This window comes from Molothrus ater, chromosome 22, assembly GCF_012460135.2.
Source record: "Molothrus ater isolate BHLD 08-10-18 breed brown headed cowbird chromosome 22, BPBGC_Mater_1.1, whole genome shotgun sequence".
NCBI classification, from domain to species: domain Eukaryota; kingdom Metazoa; phylum Chordata; class Aves; order Passeriformes; family Icteridae; genus Molothrus; species Molothrus ater.
This window is the reverse complement of record NC_050499.2, coordinates 3,803,594-3,820,588: the sequence shown is the minus strand read 5'-3', so window position 1 is coordinate 3,820,588 and position 16,995 is coordinate 3,803,594. Positions and strand designations below refer to the sequence as shown.

General features: G+C 46.3%; 1 protein-coding gene across 1 annotated transcript in view; it reads left to right on the top strand.

Moving 5' to 3' along the window:
• NCAPD3 (non-SMC condensin II complex subunit D3) overlaps window positions 1–16,995 on the top strand; it is a 40,124-nt gene that overhangs the window by 10,663 nt on the left and 12,466 nt on the right. Inside the window, exons 14-23 of the mRNA XM_036397431.2 lie at window positions 1,120–1,193; window positions 3,497–3,631; window positions 5,120–5,340; window positions 7,211–7,402; window positions 7,689–7,786; window positions 8,855–8,970; window positions 10,364–10,471; window positions 11,004–11,118; window positions 11,739–11,846; window positions 16,318–16,556. Of these exons, the coding sequence (XP_036253324.1) occupies window positions 1,120–1,193; window positions 3,497–3,631; window positions 5,120–5,340; window positions 7,211–7,402; window positions 7,689–7,786; window positions 8,855–8,970; window positions 10,364–10,471; window positions 11,004–11,118; window positions 11,739–11,846; window positions 16,318–16,556 (1,406 nt within the window). The remainder of the gene's footprint in view (window positions 1–1,119; window positions 1,194–3,496; window positions 3,632–5,119; window positions 5,341–7,210; window positions 7,403–7,688; window positions 7,787–8,854; window positions 8,971–10,363; window positions 10,472–11,003; window positions 11,119–11,738; window positions 11,847–16,317; window positions 16,557–16,995) is intronic.

Genomic DNA, 16,995 nt, shown 5'->3' with positions numbered 1-16,995 from the left:
TCCAAATTTGGCATATCTTTGGGAAATCTGACAAACAGCAATAAATAAAAACCTTAAAAGCCATGATAAAATGCTTGAAGTCCTTATGGCCAGTTAATAGCCTAGTGATTCAAAATGTGAGAAATAATTGATCTGTGTATTCAGTTGTGTGCCACTTAATAACTTCTTGCCTTGATGATGTATTTTTTCCCTGCCAACATGCAGAAATAAGTATGAATATGGCTGTGCAGGGTGAAATTTGGGCCCTAACATGACATCCAGGGAAGAGGGATGTGTTCTGGTTTCCTTGCAGGCTCTGAGGTGGTTCTTTGCAGCTGCTGGTTCAATTGTACACCCTCAAGGAATTAACAAATGGAGTCATTTTCCCTCTGCAGCACACAGCAGTTCAAACATTGATGCTGTGTGCAGCTCTGAGGCAGAACTCCCAGGAGGTTGTGGGTGTTGTGAGCTCTGCAGAGCCTCCCCTGGCTCTGTGCTGGCTCCTTTTGTCTGAGCTCTGCCCAGGTAGCTCTTCCCACAGGTACCAGGGTTACCTGAGCCACAGACTGTGCCTGACTCATCTGCTGAGCTCTCAGACTCTGAAGGTAGCCTCACATCTTTTGTGTAGACAAATAAGAGGTCAGAAATTACAGATTCACCTTTTTTTTTTTTTTTTTTTTTGCTGTGTGTCTCAAGTAATTTGTTCCATCATTTTCTTTTGTGATATATTAAGATGAGTTTTCAAATGAAAGAAGTGGGGAAATGGTTTGGGTTTGTTCTTCCTTCTGGCTTATGCCTCATTCTGGATTTTTCTGGGTGGTTTTAATTGTTCAGTCCTTCTGAAAGTTTTGGGGAGCCGTTTGAGTTTGTTTTTTGCTGATTTACTGAGTTTGTGCTGCTTTAGGGTGCCCAGAGCAGCTGGGGCTGCCCCTGGATCCCTGGCAGTGCCCAAGGCCAGGCTGGACACAGCTTGGAGCACCTGGGACAGTGGAAGGTGTCCCTGCCATGGCAGGGGTGGAACAAGATGAGCTTTAAGGTCCCTTCCAACCAAAACCATCCTGGGGTTGTGTTGTTCCAGCTGGTGCTGTGAGTAATCCCTTCTTCGTGGGGATAATTCCTTTTTATCCTCATTTTGGATAGGAAAAGAAGTCATGGCCATGCTGAGAGTGAGAGCTGGAGATGAGAAAACCAACGTGAGGAAATCTGCTCTGCAGGTAGGGTGAGGTTTGCATCCTTCCCTGCTCTCAGTGATTACCCAAAATTGTTAAGTAATTAATTAGGCCACAGCTTTGCTGCAAACTCTGTCACTTTGCCCACTTGTAGCTTCCTGCTCTCCCTGCAGAGTGCCTTAGAGGCATTTAGGATCTTGTTTACTAGCTCCTGATAAGTAAATAATGCAGGCATAATGATGGAAATTTCTCTAGTACCCTTGCTGGCGTTCTGTTATTCCGTCATTTGCAAGGAGAGGCTCTTGTCAAATGTCAATAGGCATTTCAATTAAGAGACTTCCTCATAAACTGAAGCATATTAACTGCTTAGTTTGTTTTGACCTTGTTAGCAAAGGGATTAGGTTATATCCAGCCTCTTTTTGAGCTCTGTGCTGCTTTCCTTGCTGCTCATTTCTTTAATGAAGTCATTAGCTTTTAAAGAGAGATGCTTCAATGGAAATTTCCTTGTTTTTAAAAAAGAGGTGTCTGCTGCTGACTGCCTTCCTCTGTTAGTCCTCTTCACCCCAGCTCTTCCCCCTCAATTCACACACTGATTTGAGCTTCCCAGTCAGGGCTTTGCAATTCATGTTTTAATGCTTTCTGATTAAGAATAAAAATAAATCCCTCTTCCTTATTATGAAGTAAAAGCTGTGGCTCATACAAGAGGCACGTTACTTTCAAGGGGAAATTGTGACACCCTCCCTCTCCAGCTGCTGTTCCAGAGCAGCAATGACTGGAATGATGTTTTCTGATTCATTTTCCATCTCTGGCTGTGCCCAGCACTCATGAATTGTTAATGTGCTTCACTCTGGGTGTGATGAATCTCTGGTTGCTGTTGGTGGGGGGTAAATTGTATTTTTGCTTTGCCACCCAGTGCCCCTGGAGTGCCCAGCCCAGCTGAACCTAAATGGTGGGCCCAGAATGGGAGGGGATTTGGGGACAAAGAAGGAAGTTCATGGTGACTGCATTCTTGTGAAACAGGAGCTTTAGCCTGAACAGGACAGTGGGGGTCTAGGTAGGATCACTTGGGTTTGGACTCCCAATTACCCTCCTTGCACTTGTTCCAAATATCAAGGCAAGTGCAATGAGATGCCTGTCACATTCAGTAATTCTGTCTGGTTAAGGTGTTCCTACCATAATTAATGAAAAGATTTTGAAGGCTGCAAAGCAGTGGGGAGGGACAAGGGATTTTTTTGGCCACCTGTTTTTAAGCTGCCCCCTAGAAAATTCCACAAGTAGAGCACATGTAGTTTGTGATTATCAGTGAAAATGGCAACACCAGAATGGAACTCAAACCCCTTTTTAGTGAGCTCTGCTCCAAACCCAACCAAACATGTTGCAGATGTAAACGGAGCTGGGAACCCTTCGTGGGAGCTTTGAAATGCATCTCTATTGGAATTAAATATCAATATAGCCAGATAGGACATGCCTGGGCTTGTCTGCCCTTGCTGCTTGACCAAAGGCAGCAACTGTGGTGATTTCACCTCAGAGACACCATTGGCCGGCTGGGTGTGTGGTGTTTCACCCCAGGGACACTTTTGGCTGGCTGAGTGTGTGGTGTTTCACCCCACAGACACTTTTGGCCGGCTGGGTGTGTGGTGTTTCACCCCACAGACACTTTTGGCCGGCTGGGTGTGTGGTGTTTCACCCCAGGGACACTTTTGGCTGGCTGGGTGTGTGGTGTTTCACCCCACAGACACTTTTGGCCGGCTGGGTGTGTGGTGTTTCACCCCACAGACACTTTTGCCTGCCTGGGTGTGTGGTGTTTCACCCCACAGACACTTTTGCCTGGCTGGGTGCTGCAGCTGGGCCCTGCAGACAAGGCCAGGCCTGCAGGAGCTCTGGTGGTGCTGGGATGGAGCTTCCCCCCATAACAGGGGCTGCTCCTGGGTTTCCCTCTGGCAGAGAAGCTTTGAGGCGATGGTGAAGGAAAGGAGTCGGTTCTGATGGAGGGTTTGGATCCAGAGCTTTATTCTGGCCCTCAGGCCTCTGAATGCAGCACCAGCTCCCACAGAACTCCCTGAGCCCGTGGCTGCTGCTCCTTTAACCCCGGGGAGAGGGGCAGGGAGCCACCAAGCAGGGACAGGAGGGGAGGGACAAAGGGACAAAGGACACCTGGATGGCCCAGGGCCCCCCAGGGGTAGAGGGCATCCTTTGGATCTGCCAATCACTTGAGGCCCTTCTGGAATGCCAGGACTGACAGACAGTGCTGGGAGGGGTCAGGGAGAGGGGACTGACACACCTGGGGAGGGACTGGGAAAACTGCCATCAGAGCACACCACAACTCAGCGCTGCTGTTTGCCTGGCAGGTGTTTGTGAGCCTCCTGAGGCAGGGCGTGGTGCCCTGCACGGCCGAGGAGCTGGGCGTGCTGCAGGAGCGCTGCCGGGACCCCGCCGTGTCCGTGCGGAAGCAGGCGCTGCACTCCATCACCGAGCTGCTCCTGGTGAGCCTGCCCAAGAGGAACACAATTCAGTGCTCTCATCTTACTGCAGGGGTGCCATGCTGTTGTCTGCTTATCACAAAAGTTCCATATCTTCTTGGTGTTTCTCCTGAGTCAGCTCCTCATACTCCTGGCTTCCATACTGTTGTCTCCTTATCACAACAGTTTCAGACCTTCCTGGTGTTTCTCATGGGCAGCTCCTCAGAGCACTGACCCTTTCTTCTTCACAAAGCACCCAACTAACTCCAGTTCCCTTCTCCAGCAGCCAACCACTCTTTTATAGCATCTTCGTCTCACTGGGTACAGCTGTGGCCTGTTAAAGTCAGGCCTGCTCCCAATCTTTGATAATTGGCCCAGCTGCAACTCCTTAGGGCTAAGATTACTTTCTACACTGTCTTTATTTTCTTATATTCTATCCCACTACAGTTAAATGGGTATTTATATTATGTCTTGGTTTGGAAAGACAGGTGCCTGCTAAGGAAGGCAGGAGCCTCCCCTGAAGTGGAAAAAATGTAAACCCCCTCCCTCCAAATTTTATAAATTTTAAATTAAGGGGCTCTCAGGCAAAAAATATGGCAGCAGGAATAACAGTTCTTTACTAGGGAAGAAAATAAATTTTCTTTAAAGAAAACTCAGAGAAAATTTTGTTTGTATTTTTTGGGGCCTGAGACAGTGAGGTGTTCCTCAAGTTAGACCCCTGGAGGGATTGTTTTGTGTGAATAAACAGGAGGTGATAGTGTATATGGAGATTAGATTTATACTCTAAAGCAGCACAGGATTTGAAAAATATAAAAGCTAAAATCCTAAGGCATCAAGGGGAATGGAAATTCTGCCACACCTGGGAAGGGGGAGAGCAGGAGGGACCTCACCAATCAGTTATTCACTCTAGGAGCTGCATTTTAGGCTGCTCTAATTCTTTTCATTACCTTTTGACTCGGAAGTCATGACTCACTCTGATACCTACTTGTGATTTATGCAGAGTGCTTCCAACTGTTGGAAACACTGATTTTTCTGGCTGTTGATTTATGTGTCATGAAGAAAATGTTTATGTTGCTGGCCTTCTCAAGTTAAAAAAAACCCTGAATCACTTTCAGATGTAATGTGTGGATGATAGCAATGCTATATTTTTCTTTCTTTTCTATTTATTCACAGGGGGTTTGTAACTCAGGCTTGGAGCACAGGGTTTATATTAAGCAAAGCTCTTTTTTTTAGTGCTAAATCATCTGCTGTACAGCCTTATTGCAAACCTGTTATAATTCTTTATAGAGTCTCAAAACAAAGTGTTACAGTACTTTAGCAGAAACACCAGGTATTTATCATAGAGATGATTAAAGACCTTGTGATGCTGAGTTTCCCTGTCCCACCTGCTGCCACACTGCTGGGCTTGATTAAAATTCAAGTTTTGAAGTTTGTAGCTGAACCTGGAGGCCTTTGCTGCTCTTACCCATGCATTTGGGATCCCCTAATGATTTAAAAATGTGTTTCTCTCAGTCTCAGCCCAGCAATGTCCTGGTGCAGAAGGCCTGGTTGGACGGAGTGGTGCCTGTGGTGATGGATGCAGAAAGCTCTGTCCAAGAAAAGGCCTTGGATTGCCTTGATCAGCTCTTGCTGCAGCACATAAAACCTTACCATAAATCCAGAAGTGGTGATGGGAGGCAGGAGCTGGCTTGGGATCTGCTCTCCCTGTTGTCTTCAGAAAGCCAGGAGCTGAGGTAAATGCATTTTTCCCTCCCTTGCCTCTGTTAACATTCAGGGATAAAACCCACAAGTTTGGGGGTTTTTTTCACTTTTAATCCCATTAGAATACACAATTTTTCCTTTACAGAAGGAAATTACCTATTGACTGAGGACTAAGATAAGAGTCTGAGTTTGTGTTCTCATTCCCTGTGTGGCCACAGCCTGTGAGGTTCCACAGCTCACACGCACCCCGTTAAAATGCACGTGCTGTGCAAGGACAAGAAACCAAATTTTTCTCAGGGATTTCTTTGAAACTGCTCAAATTCCCTGCTTGAAAGCCTCAGTATCATTCTGGGGATGGAAACTGCCACACTGAGGTGCTTGTGTTGCCCTGCCAGCTCCCAGGACAGGGCTGTTGAGCATGGATAAGAAGAGTTCAGCCTTGCTCTGTGTCAGGTGTTTTCACCTGCTGCTCCTGTTACCTGTGCTCTCTCCCTGGACTGAACTGCTCATTGTTCCATCCCATGCTGGATGCACTGATAGCACATGAATATTTAAGTCAGATGGAGGTGTTCCTCTGACAGAAGTGAGAGAGGATATATAAAGCAAGAACATCACCTTGTATTAATTCTTATGTACAATATGTTACTTGTCTTGTGACAAATCGAATTATCCTGCCTGCCGTGGGAAGGAGAGGGAGAAATGGGATGACACACAGCATGACAAGGACACAACATTGATTAAAGACAGCTGTATGTTTATTAGTCAACAGGGCATAATAGCTCAGAAATAGCAGCTGAGGCACTGGTGGTGCTGCCGTGCCAGTGTGGGGAGCTGTCACTGTTCTAATTTGGGCCATTTTCTAACAGGGTTTGCACATTCCTGGCACCTTCTTCCTCCTGACCCTGCAGGACCTTGCAGCTTGAGAAATCTCACAGCTCTACCAGTGTGGAGCAGATAATGAGGGTTGTGCAGAAAAACGAGCAGGCTGTGATGCCTGACATGACTCTGCTGTGCCTTCATCCCTGGGAGTGCTCAGGGCCAGGCTGGATGGGGCTCTGAGCACCCCAGGTTAGGGAAAGGTGCCCTTATCCATGGCAGGGGGTGGAATGAGATAATCTTCAAGGTCCCTTCCAATTAAGGCCATTCTATTGATGCCTTGTCACGGCTGAACTGGAACAGAGGCTAGATGGAGCTAAAGAATAAAGCAGGGATTTATTAAGGGGCCTCAATGGATGCACCTTGGGCAGCACAAGAGCCCAGCCAGGGCTGCACCCAAGATGAACCAAAATGATCACAAAATGAACCCAAGATGAACCAAAATGGTCCCAAAATGCACGAGCGCTCCCGGGGTCTCTCCCTTGGATCAGTTCTGCTCCATTTGCATCTTGCAGTTCATTGTCCCATCCAGCTCCAGCCCATGCAGTCCCATCCTTGTTTTTCTCTCTCCAGCCCACGGTGTTTGTGCTCCTGGGCTGAGATTTGGATCATTTGTCCTTGGTGCCCAGCTGGAGCAGGAATTGTTTTGTCTCCCTGCTCTGTGCCCAGAGCTCAGCATCCCCTGATGTGAACCCAGACCCACACACTAAAGCAAAACAAAATCTGAAAAATAGAAAAGCTAAACCTGAGGCATCATTATGACTCTGGGTATTAAATAACCACTGCTGGAAAGTCTTGGCTACAAATTGCTGAAATTATAATTTCCTGGTGTGTCATGGGACCAGTTGGACCTTCTGTGTTACTGCCCCAACACCCATGTAGGGATGTCAGGTCTGTAGTGAAAATATGCCTAAATGTGGAAATTTTCAGTGGGAATTGTGGCAATGCCAGGCAATAAGCAGCTTTGTTGTGTTGGATTTTACTGTTCTATTTATTCCTCCCTAAACTTTCCTTTCCTCCCTGCAGCCGTTACCTGAGCAAAGCCTTCCTTATGTGGTCCAAGCAGAACAAGTTCACCTCCACTTTTGTCAATAATGTCATGTCTCACGTGGAGACAGAGCATTCCAGGGCAGCTTGGATGCTGCTTGCCAAGGTGGCAGGTTCTTCCCCCAGGCTGGATTACTCCAAGATCATTGAATCCTGGGACAGCATCAGCAGGTCAGTGTGTGTGCTCTGAGCTGCATTCTGCCAGGGAGCCCTCAGTGCCCTTCCACAGATTGCCTTGTAGCTGCTAAAATCCCAGTTTTTCCTTCAAACTGTCACTTCTGCAGCTGGAAATCCAGCAAAGGCTTCGAGATTGGTGCAGTAACCAACTCTTTCCTCAAGCCCTCTGAGTTTTCATTGCCTTTGTCAGGCCTGCCTTAATCATGCATGTCCCAGATGAGCGAGGATTGCTCAGCTGTGCTTTGGTGGCGTGGCTCAGAGCTCACTGTTGGTTTTGCAGGCAGCAGGACACCAACAGTGGCACCGTGGGACACGTCCTGTGTGTCATTGGGCACGTGGCAAAGCACCTCCCCAGGAGCATCCGTGAGGGGCTGAAGGGTGAGTGGCCCTGAACACCCGCAGAGGTTTCATCTCAGGAGTTTTGCTGTTAATTGCAGCCCCAAGATAGAGGAACAGTCTCTGTTTCGGCCCGTGTGTTCGAAGAATGAGTCAGAGCTCTTCAGTTTTTGATCTCTATATATCTTATCTATAAAAATTTTCCTCCTGTCCAGCTGAGGTCCACTCAGCAGGACAGACAGAGGCACTCTGACCGCTCTCAGGGCAGTGCTGTCTCTTTATCCTACAAACTACGTACAACATGTTTACAATTACTTTCCAATACCTATTGGAGGAATACAGTATGGGTAAATGAAGGTGGTATGGAATGTAATCTTATCCCCTAAAGAGTTGCAGCTGAACCAATTACTAAAGATTAGGAGCAGGCCTGATCTTACCAGGCCACACCTGTAGCCAATAAGAACAAGTGGCATAAAAGAGTGGATTGGTGGGCCCTGGGGTCAGATAGCTGCTGCAAGGACCAGGAACAGTCAGTGCTTAGAGGAGCTGCCTGTGAGAAACATGGAGGAGGTATGAAACTCTGGTGATATGGAATCCTTGCACCACAGTGATAAAAGAACTCTTGATATATATAAGACAACACATAATGATAATAGAACTGTTGTAATAGATAAGACAACAACCTATCACCTATGTTAGACAGTGAACTTCTATTCTAAACCAGTCCCAAAGTGTCAGCATCACAGTAGAAGATGGAGGTAGAGTAGAAGAAGAAAGGCTGGAACACGCCCAAGTCCCTCCATCTTGCCCCCAAAAACCCCTATTCTAAAAATCCCAAAATCTACCTTTTCACCCAGTGATGAACCTATTATTACACTGCTTAAACTTCTGTGGCTTTCAGGTCCTCATACAAAGCTGGCAACCTGCTCCATGGGTCATAATCAAACCCACAGGTGCTCTGGGCTGTGTGCCAGGGTCTCTGAGCCCCTTGGCAGGGGTCCCACAACTCTGGACACCCACAGGGATGTGCTGAGTCCTGACAGCTTTGTGCCTCCACAAACCCTTGAACAGCTTAGAAAATGTTTATTTTATGTGTGATGTCATCTCCAGGGAGCATCCAGAGCTGGCTGAAGGAGTCTCAGTGTCCCCTGGAGGTGATCAGCCCCGCTGTGGAGACCCTGCAGAAGCTCTGCCAGGCCTCTGCAGCTGCACCAGAGGAGGCACAGGTGGGACTTAAAATACTCCTTTTAAAATAGCCTGTTCCCCACTCAGGGGGTGTCTGCTGTTGTCTGCAGCCTGTGGGATGGATGATGAGCTCTAAAAAAGAGGCTCTGATTCCAGCAGCTCGAGCCTGCTCTGCTCAGCTCTGCCTCTTTGCTGCACTTGAGCTGGAGAACATCCTGGGGCTAAGCCTGAGCTTGTGAGAAATCTTCTGCCTTCAATCTTCTGCCTTCAAATGTGTTCCCCCCACACACCTCTGAAACACCTTGCATTTGCCTTCTGTCCAAGTTTACGGAATTCCTAAAGGAAATTTCCTAAAGGAAACCTGTAGCTGTGCTTGGTCCAGTTTGAAGCCACAGATTTATGCTGTAATCTCTGTGTTCTCCATCAGAGCTGCTGGAAATACACATATTTCTTAGACCTCTTCCTGGAGACCAAACAGGGAGTTAATAACTTGCTCATAACTTTTTTTCTGCCTCCATTTGTTTTATGCCATGGCTCTGTTCTGCTCCCATAGTGGGAAGTTAGGCCATATTTTGTTGGTAAAATAAAAATCTCAGCCTGGACACAATTGCAGAGAAGCCAAAATTGATGCAGGTCTCTGTCCCTGATGATTTCTCTTTGTTTCTGTTTTATATTTCTCTTTCAGTGTAGATGGTAGCTGTCTTATAATAAGCATCCCAATCAAGTTTAGTAAATAATGGGCAGAACTGAACCTTCTGTGCCTCAGCAGCCAGGGTGGGATGATGGTTTTTGGGTTTTTAAACTGACAATCAGAAAATCCTGCCCTGTAGGTACAGCCACTACAGAGTGTTGGCTTAAAATGAAATGCAGATGTTCCTGTCATTGGTCACTTCATCAAATCTAACATTAAATACTATTTATATATGTATTTGGTTATTAAAATTATCACTTTTAGATGGTGGAAAACCAGAAATTATGCTTTATATTCACCACAGTGTAGTAGATAATCTGCTTTTCATGTGTTTCCCCTTCACTCTTTGGAATTCACATCATGTTTTCTTGGTTAATGGAGCTGCTTTTTTCAAGCAACATCTAAAAATTCCCACAGACACCTCCAATGTGTTGGGTGCACATGAAACAGTCGCCTAAATCCTTTTTGTTTAAGTCTGTGTGATTTCTATAATGAAGTAAACTTGGGCCTGTGGATCATTAAAAGCCACATTTTCCAAGGTGTTTTGACACTTGCACACATCCTTTGATGTGCAGGGAGAATTTTAAAGCTCTAAGGCACTGTCAGATTGATTTTAATGGAATCCAGATTATTAAAAGCACATAAAGACTTTGATATTAGGGATTCATGTGTGGACAGATATTACAGCTACCTTTTGTTTAATTAATAATGTGTTGAATTAATTTTGTTTAATTACTGAACAGGAGCTGCTCAACCAGGTGTGTGGAGATTTGGTATCCACCTGTGAGAGCTACATCTCCAACATAGTCCTCAAAGAGGATGGAGCAGGGCAGCTGCAGGAAGATCTCTTGGTAAGTTTGGGGATTATTATTGTAAATAATCCCCTTCAAGGGTTATTTAAAGGGTGGAGGTGTGCCTGGAGCTGGTGTTCCTTGAAATCCATGCCAAGAGCTGGGATCATAGGAATGTGCAGGGCCTGTGTGTGTGATGAACTCGTGTGTTTAAGGGCCTGGGAGCCCACAGCAGTTTTACACACCAGTAGTTGCTTTAAGGATATGGCACCCCATGTATTTTTAATATATGACGTGGTTTTTATTTCCTTGCCTTTCCACTCAAACTTCTGAGATGAGCTGTTTGGGAGAGATGCATGGAATGCTCTGAGGAGTATTTCAGTCTCATTAGATGTGGTGGGGGCTGTTGGAGCATATTAAACACACCTACCCAGGATTTCTGTTCCAAAGCCTCCCCTTCTGTTCTCCAGCCACTGCCTTGAAAGCACTGAGGGAATTTTGAGTTGTTTTTTTGGAGAAGAACTGACTCCTGCTGGCTTAATTTGCAGCTCAGCCTCTGCCTTTTGACTGCAGTGCTGCTTTCTCTCTGCAGGTCAGACACCTCTTCCTGCTGGGTGAGGCTGCCCAGCTGTGCCCAGCCAAGGTGGACAAACACATCTTCCTTGTGGTTCAGTCCATCCTGGCCTCTTCTGGCAGCAAGGACCAACGTGAGCCACTCTCCCTCTGCCTTTAGCTGTGGTGATGTTCACAGGGGTCTCAGGATCAGGGAAGAGATGAGAATCTTGACTCCATGTTTCAGAAAGCTGATTTATTTATTTTATTATATATATTTATTAATATATATATTTAGTGAATTATTATTTTATTATATATATTATTGTAGGATATGTATATTATGATACATATATTTATATTTTTTATAAATATATTTATTCTCCCTATGATTTAGGGAGAAGAAGAATATAATATATATATTATATTAAAACCATACTAAAAGAATAGAAGAAAGGAGGATCTCATCAGAAGGCTTAAAAGGAAAGGAATGATAATAAAATCTTGTGACTGACCAGAGAGTCTGAGCCATCTGGGCTGTGATTGGCCATTAATTAGAAACAACCACATGAGCCCAATCCCAGATGCACCTGTTGCATTCCACAGCAGCAGATAACCATTGTTTGCATTTTGTTCCTGAGGCCTCTCAGCTTCTCAGGAGAAAAATCCTAAGGAAAGGATTTTTCATAAGAGATGTCTGTGACATTTAGCTTTGAATTTGCAGTCACCCCTGTGTGCCAGGCCCTGTTTCCATCCCTGCCCTGTTCTTTTCCAGTGTCTGCTTGCACAGACAGTGAGGAGATGCCCAGCTCCCAGCCACTGTCCCAGTTCAGGGGCTCAGCCATGCCTCCCGTGGTCAGGGCTCATGCACTCATCACTTTAGGTAAGTGCTATCCTGCCTTAAAAATGGGCCTTTGTGTATCTCAGCCTTTCTGGTGAAGTTCTGCCCAAAATCCTGCAGAAAAGGAGGCTCAGGGGGGACCTTGTCACTCTGCAGCTCCCTGGCAGGAGGGAGGGGACAGGGACAGGACAAGAGGAAATGGTCTCCAGCTGTGCCAGGGGAGGGCAGCTTGGACATGAGGAAGAATTTGTCCATGGAAAGGGTTGTTAAACATTGGAAGGGGCTGCTCAGGGAGGCTTGGAGTGCCCATCCCTGGAGTTGTCCAAGGAATGCCTGGATGTGGCACTCAGAGCTCTGGGCTGGGGACAGAGCAGGGATCAGTCACAGGTTGGACTCAATGATCCCAGAGGTCTTTGCCAACCTAAATAATTCCATGTAAAGCTCTGGCAGTTGTGACAGAGAGCCTCAGTGCTCTGTTGGCATTAGTGCAGCTCAGAGCTTTTAGCAATGCAAATATCCATGGAAACAAGTTGGGCAAACCATCAGAACCCTGCCAGCTCTGCTTCTCCAGGTGGTTAATGCATTAATAGTGACCAGTAATCAGCACAGTCCCCAGAGCTGTGCTGTCCTTGTACTCAGAGCTGGGTGCTGAAGGATCCAGCTCACTTTCAGTAAGGTATTCTAGAGAGGGTGAGGAAAACTTGGTCCTGTTGATGTAGCTTAGAGCAGGATGGCTGCACTCAAATACTTGTTCTCCTCAATGTGAGGGAAATGCTGCTCTCAGAGAAGCCTTTCAGAGAAGCCTGGAATGCCAGCTGCATTCCCAGGATTCTGAGGAATACCACGTGAAAGTTCTGGATTTTAATACTTCCTTGGTTAGGAACAAGTTTCTTCTGCAGATAGGCAGCATTATTCTTCCCTTAATTACTTTGGAAAGTTTAATACTTTTGTGCAGAGCTTGGGAACAGGGAGAAGTGATGTTAGAACTATCGCAGGCTATTTTATTTTAGGTTGGTTCAGTGATGCTCTCAGAGGTGGGTGTCTCCCTGCTATGCCTATGACAGCTGGGGCTGTTCTTTTTAGCTGCTTTGAATAATACCCTGCACACAGAAATAGTTTGCTGTGAAGGAGGGAATTTGGCATGGAGACCCACTCTATTGGTCTAAGGGGAGTTTGGAAGAACTTGAAGTACCATCTCCCTGAGAGATCGTGCAGATTGCTCATCAAGTTCCAGCATGAGTTTCTTGTTTATTCCCTTGTTTACTTCCTGATTCCTTCCCTGGTTTGTTTTGGAGGCAGCGAGCTGGGCTGGCTGGGAAGGAGAATTTATCCCAGCTCTGCTGCTCTGGTGATGCCTTGGAGTGGCTGCCTAGAACAGAGGATAGACAGAGTTAAGGGAATAAAGTGTGAATTTATTAAAGGCCTTTAATAGATACACCTTGGGCAGGGTTACAGAGGCTACACCCAAAATGGACAATGGTCATGAAGTCTTGCATTTGTGGGGTTCCCAGATGGAGGAAGGAATGATGAATCTGACTCCATGTTCTCAGAAGGTTAATTTATTATTTTATGATATTATATTATATTAAAGAATACTATTCTAAACTATACTAAAGATACAGAAAGGATACTTATAGAAAGCTAAAAAGATAATAATGAAAACTTGTGACTCCTTCCAGAGTCCTGACACAGCTTGGCCCTGATTGGCCAATAAGTCAAAACAATTCACATGAAACCAATGAAACAATCACCTGTTGGTAAACAATGTCCAAATGCATTCCAAAGCAGCAAAACACAGGAGAAGCAAATCAGGTAATTATTGTTTTCCTTTTTCTCTGAGGCTTCTCAGCTTCCCAGGAGAAGAATCTTGGGCAAAGGGATTTTTCCAGAAAATATGGCTGCTACAATGAGGTTTTCAGACTGATTTGAGTTTGGTCTATTTGCATATCAGAGGTTAATCCTCTAATTACAGCTTCAGCTAATGAAGTCATTCATAGTTTACTTCCCCCCAATCCACTTTTGTTTATACTCTTAGGGGTCTGAGGCTGTTGGGTGTCTTTGGATCTCGCGCCTAGAGAGAAATTGTTTTGTCTGACCACAATATGAAGAGTTCACTAGACTTTACATGGCACTTAGAGCTGTGCTGTCTTGGTTTCAAAAGACAGGTGCCTGCTAAGGAAGGCAGGAGCCTCCCCTGAAATGGAGGATGTGAATGCCCCTCCCTCCAAATTGCTATAAATTTGAAATTAAGGGGCTCTCAGGCAAAAAATAGGGGAGCAGGAAATAACAGTTCTTTAATAGGGAAGAAAATAAAAAGATAAAATAAACAATGCAGTAAACTAAAACACTGCCAGAGTCAGAACCCAACCTGACACCCTGCGGGTCAGGGTGCTGGCAGCAGAACCATTGGAATTGTGGCTCAGCCCTCCTGCAGTGTCAGGGCTGGTTCTGCTGGAGCAGGGATCCTGGAGAAAGGTGCAGTCTCTGCCTCTGAAGATTCAGGGCAAGAGGCAGCTGCTGTTCCTCTGGAAACCCAGTGCAGAAGCTGTGCTGGTGTTCCAGGATCTCAGATTATATCCAGGTAGGAATGCTTGGCTGGTGTTCCAGAATCTCCAGATTCTATCCAGGCAGGAATGCTTGGCTGGTGGTCCAGAATCTCCAGATTATATCCAGGTAGGAATGCTTGGCTGGTGTTCCAGAATCTCCAGATTATATCCAGGCAGGAATGCTTGGCTGGTGTTCCAGGATCGCCAGATTATATCCAGGTAGGAATGCTTGGCTGGTGTTCCAGAATCTCCAGATTATATCCAGGCAGGAATGCTTGGCTCCTCCCTCTGGGCTCACATCTCCCAATGGGATGCTGTAGTTCTTATCAGCCATGCAGTGACATTCAATAGCTGTTATCAGCAGGTGTCCCCTGGAGGGAGGAGTGGTTGTCTGGGTCTCCTGCTGGGCAGGTTTGCCCCCAGGCAAGCAGCACGGGGCTGGATAGCTCAGTCCTTTGGGGACAGACTGTCCAAGTACCCAAGCTGCTCTTAGCCACAGGCAACCTTAGCAAGCTTAAGGGATATCAGCTCTTTTTAGTGACTCTCAGCTCTTTTGCTTACTAAGGCACCATTGCAGGCCGACCGAAAGGCAGACACGAGAGAGGAGAAGGCAGCTGGGGTTCCACAGTGATGGCTTTATTGGGGGTCTGTGAAGGGTTCCAGTGACAGCTCTTCTAACCAGAATGGGCTAAACCAGTCCATTATATAGGGTATAGGGGGATCCAAAATTGTCCAGTAGCAGGGTTTAAGGGAAAGTGACCTATGGGGTTACAGAGAGATAAGCAGGGGTCCGAAAGGCAGAAGAGAGGGGCTTCTTGCTATTTCACCAAGACTTGGCATTTCCTATCTTTAAGCCTCTTCCCTCCACGGAGCCCTAGCAGGCCTGGAGCCTGCTGCAAGTGTGGTTGTGGACGAGATAAGGAAAGAACCTGCCTTAGTCCAAGTCCAAGAAAGGAAGGAGTCGAACCCCCATATGTTGGTTTCAAGGCAACCGCATAGACCACTTATGCTTCTTTCTCATAAAGAGGTGTTAGTAAAACAATTACATAGCCTTGTCAAGACTAACTTGCAGGTGAAAACCCAGCACATCTCTACCTAAATATGGCCAACCACTCACAACTTAACTTCCAAGACATTTCCTCACGTATCATAGAAGAGCTGATAGGATTCCATGACCATGCCCTGATGTGACCGTGTTCACAGGGGTTCTTGGATGAGGGAGGAGATGAGGATCTGACTCCATGTTTCAGAAGGCTTGATTTATTATTTTATGATATATATCACATTAAAACTAGACTAAAAGAATAGAAGAAAGGATTTCCTCAGAAGGCTGGCTAAGAATAGAAAAAGAAGGAATGAGAGCAGAGGTTTGTGGCTCAGACTCTCTGTCCAAGCCAGCTGGGCTGTGATTGGCCATTAATGACAAATAACCAACATGGGCCAATCACAGATCCACCTGTTGCATTACACAGCAGCAGATAGTCAATATTTACATTTTGTTCCTGAGGCATCTCAGCTTCTCAGGAGGAAAAATCCTAAGGAAAGGATTTTCCATAAAAGATGCCTGCGACACCCTAATGATTGCACTAGCAAGCTGCAGCCTAGTCCTCTACCTATTAACCCATACACTCAGAGAAAAACTATCGATCAAGGATAAGGAAAACTGCCCACGAAACAGAAGACAACTATACAGATGGCAAACAGAATCCACCTTGCCTTGCAATCTGGGACATGCACCCTAAGGAGGCACTAGCAGGCCAACCAGCATTACAATTGCTATCTTAACCACCACGTCCGTCATCCTCCTTCCTATCCTCCCCTATAATCCTTACCATTATCTAAGAAACTTAGATTACCTAAACCCAAGGCCTTCAAAGCCTTAAACAAGAGTTAAGCCCTCTTAGCGCAGGCTCTGAGAACCACAAGAACCTGAAACTGCAGGCGTCACCAGCGGTGTTGCTTTGCAGGGAAGCTGTGCCTGCAGCACGAGGAGCTGGCCAAGAAATGCATCGCGGCGCTGGCGCGGGAGCTGGAGGTGTCGCCGGACGTGGCCGTGCGCAACAACGCGGCGCTGGTGCTGTGCGACCTGTGCGTGCGCTACACCTCGCTGGGCGACAGATACATCCCCAACATCTCCCTGTGCCTGCGGGACCCGCACCCCTTCATCCGCAGGCAGACCCTCATCCTGCTCACCAACCTCCTGCAGGTGAGACTGTGCGGAAATTTTCGGGATGGGAATCTGTTTTAAGTGAAATGTGCATTTTTTAATTGAGTCCGTAGCTTGCAAACACAGCTGCAACACCCCTCAGACTACTGGCTCGTTAAGGAAACACCCTCATCCTGCTCACCAACCTCCTGCAGGTGAGGTTATGCGGAAATTTTCTGGATGGGAATCTGTTTTAAGTGAAATGTGCATTTTTTAATTGAGTCCGTGGCTTGCAAACACATCTGCGACACCCCTCCAGCTATTGGCTAATGAAGGAGACATCTGCATCCTGCTCACCAACCTCCTGTAGGTGAGACAAAATGGAAATTTTCTGGAGTAGAAATCCATTTTAAGTGAAATTTACATCTTTGAACTAAGTCTGTAGCTTGCAAACACATCTGTAACACCCCTCAAACTATTGGAGACACCTTCATCCTGC